The 1,641-nt window shown below is 40.6% G+C and overlaps 1 protein-coding gene across 1 annotated transcript in view; it reads right to left on the reverse strand.

Moving 5' to 3' along the window:
* Window positions 1–1,405: 1,405 nt before the first annotated feature.
* The window catches only part of GUCY1A2 (guanylate cyclase 1 soluble subunit alpha 2), a 382,047-nt gene continuing 381,811 nt past the window's right edge, over window positions 1,406–1,641 (reverse strand). The window contains exon 7 of the mRNA XM_007457361.1: window positions 1,406–1,564. Within this exon, the coding sequence (XP_007457423.1) occupies window positions 1,406–1,564 (159 nt within the window). The remainder of the gene's footprint in view (window positions 1,565–1,641) is intronic.

The raw sequence follows: 1,641 nt of genomic DNA on the forward strand, positions 1-1,641 counted from the left end.
CATTAATCTGATAAATATTTATAGAGTGCTTATTATGTGCTAAACATTTTTGGAGATATAACCATGAGCCAAAAAGTCTTGGTCTCTGCCCATATGGCACGTAATAGCTAACACCTGGAGCTTGACATCTACCAGGCACAAAATAAGGATGACTTCGGCTGTCAAAATGTGTGGAGTTTTCAAATATGACCTTTAAGATAAATAGAGTTTGAAGTTTTACTCTGTATCCAGTATATATTTAACTTTAGAGAGTCCCTATTTATATTCATTATTTAGAAGAATAAAAAGAGACAATTATCTTTTCTATCTTATTCCTTTGATTTTTATAAACATTGAGAAACATTTTGAAAATGTTAGGATTTCTAGTGTGTTGCAGACCCTTAACATTTGCTCTCCTCTATTTTTTTTTTTTTTTTTAATTTTTGGCTGCATTGGGTCTTTGTTGCTGTACACGGGCTTTCTCTAGTTGTGGCGAGCGGGGGTTACTCTTCATTCAGGTGCACAGGCTTCTCATTGTGGTGGCTTCTCTTGTTGCACAGCATGCACTCTAGGCGTGCAGGCTTCAGTAGTTGTGGCACGTGGGCTCAGTAGTTGTGGCACATGGGCTTAGTTGCTCCACAGCATGTGGGATCTTCTTGGACCAGGGCTTGAACGCATGTCCCTTGCACTGGCAGGTGGATTCTTAACCACTGTGCCACCAGGGAAATCCCTACTCTCCTGTAATTTAAACAGGAATACCTAAGGAAGAGAGAGACTGTGGGAAATGAAAAACCTCCATTTACCTCTCTGTCAAGTCAGGTTTTCCATGTACTTTCTTAGGGTGCAAATTAAATTTTGTGACATAATTGCTATCTTTCAGACTGGATGGATCTACGCATATTACCTTAGATAATAACAGGATCAAGAAAAAGATAAGAGTCTCACAAGTGACAGGCTACTAGTATAACGTAATGCCAAAGACAGGAGGAGAAGGCCAAAGAACACTTACTGGTAAGTGGTTGGGCTGACATTGATGCGTCGAGGGTGACTTCCTGCTCCACAGCATGTGGGATCTTCTTGGACCAGGGCTTGAACGCATGTCCCTTGCACTGGCAGGTGGATTCTTAACCACTGTGCCACCAGGGAAATCCCTACTCTCCTGTAATTTAAACAGGAATACCTAAGGAAGAGAGAGACTGTGGGAAATGAAAAACCTCCATTTACCTCTCTGTCAAGTCAGGTTTTCCATGTACTTTCTTAGGGTGCAAATTAAATTTTGTGACATAATTGCTATCTTTCAGACTGGATGGATCTACGCATATTACCTTAGATAATAACAGGATCAAGAAAAAGATAAGAGTCTCACAAGTGACAGGCTACTAGTATAACGTAATGCCAAAGACAGGAGGAGAAGGCCAAAGAACACTTACTGGTAAGTGGTTGGGCTGACATTGATGCGTCGAGGGTGACTTCCCGATTCGAATTTGCTTGCCAGAGTGACATTATTTCCAAACAGGCAATATCGTGGCATTCTTACCCCAACAACTCCAGCCAGCACAGAGCCTGAGTGAATGCCTATTCTCATCTAAAAAAGAAAAGGAAAACGATATATTTATGTTTTCATTTGGTATGCGATTATTTTAAAAAGAGTTACTGCTGAAC

The sequence above is a fragment of the Lipotes vexillifer genome, unplaced genomic scaffold (genome assembly GCF_000442215.2).
Source record: "Lipotes vexillifer unplaced genomic scaffold, Lipotes_vexillifer_v1.1 scaffold825, whole genome shotgun sequence".
NCBI classification, from domain to species: domain Eukaryota; kingdom Metazoa; phylum Chordata; class Mammalia; order Artiodactyla; family Lipotidae; genus Lipotes; species Lipotes vexillifer.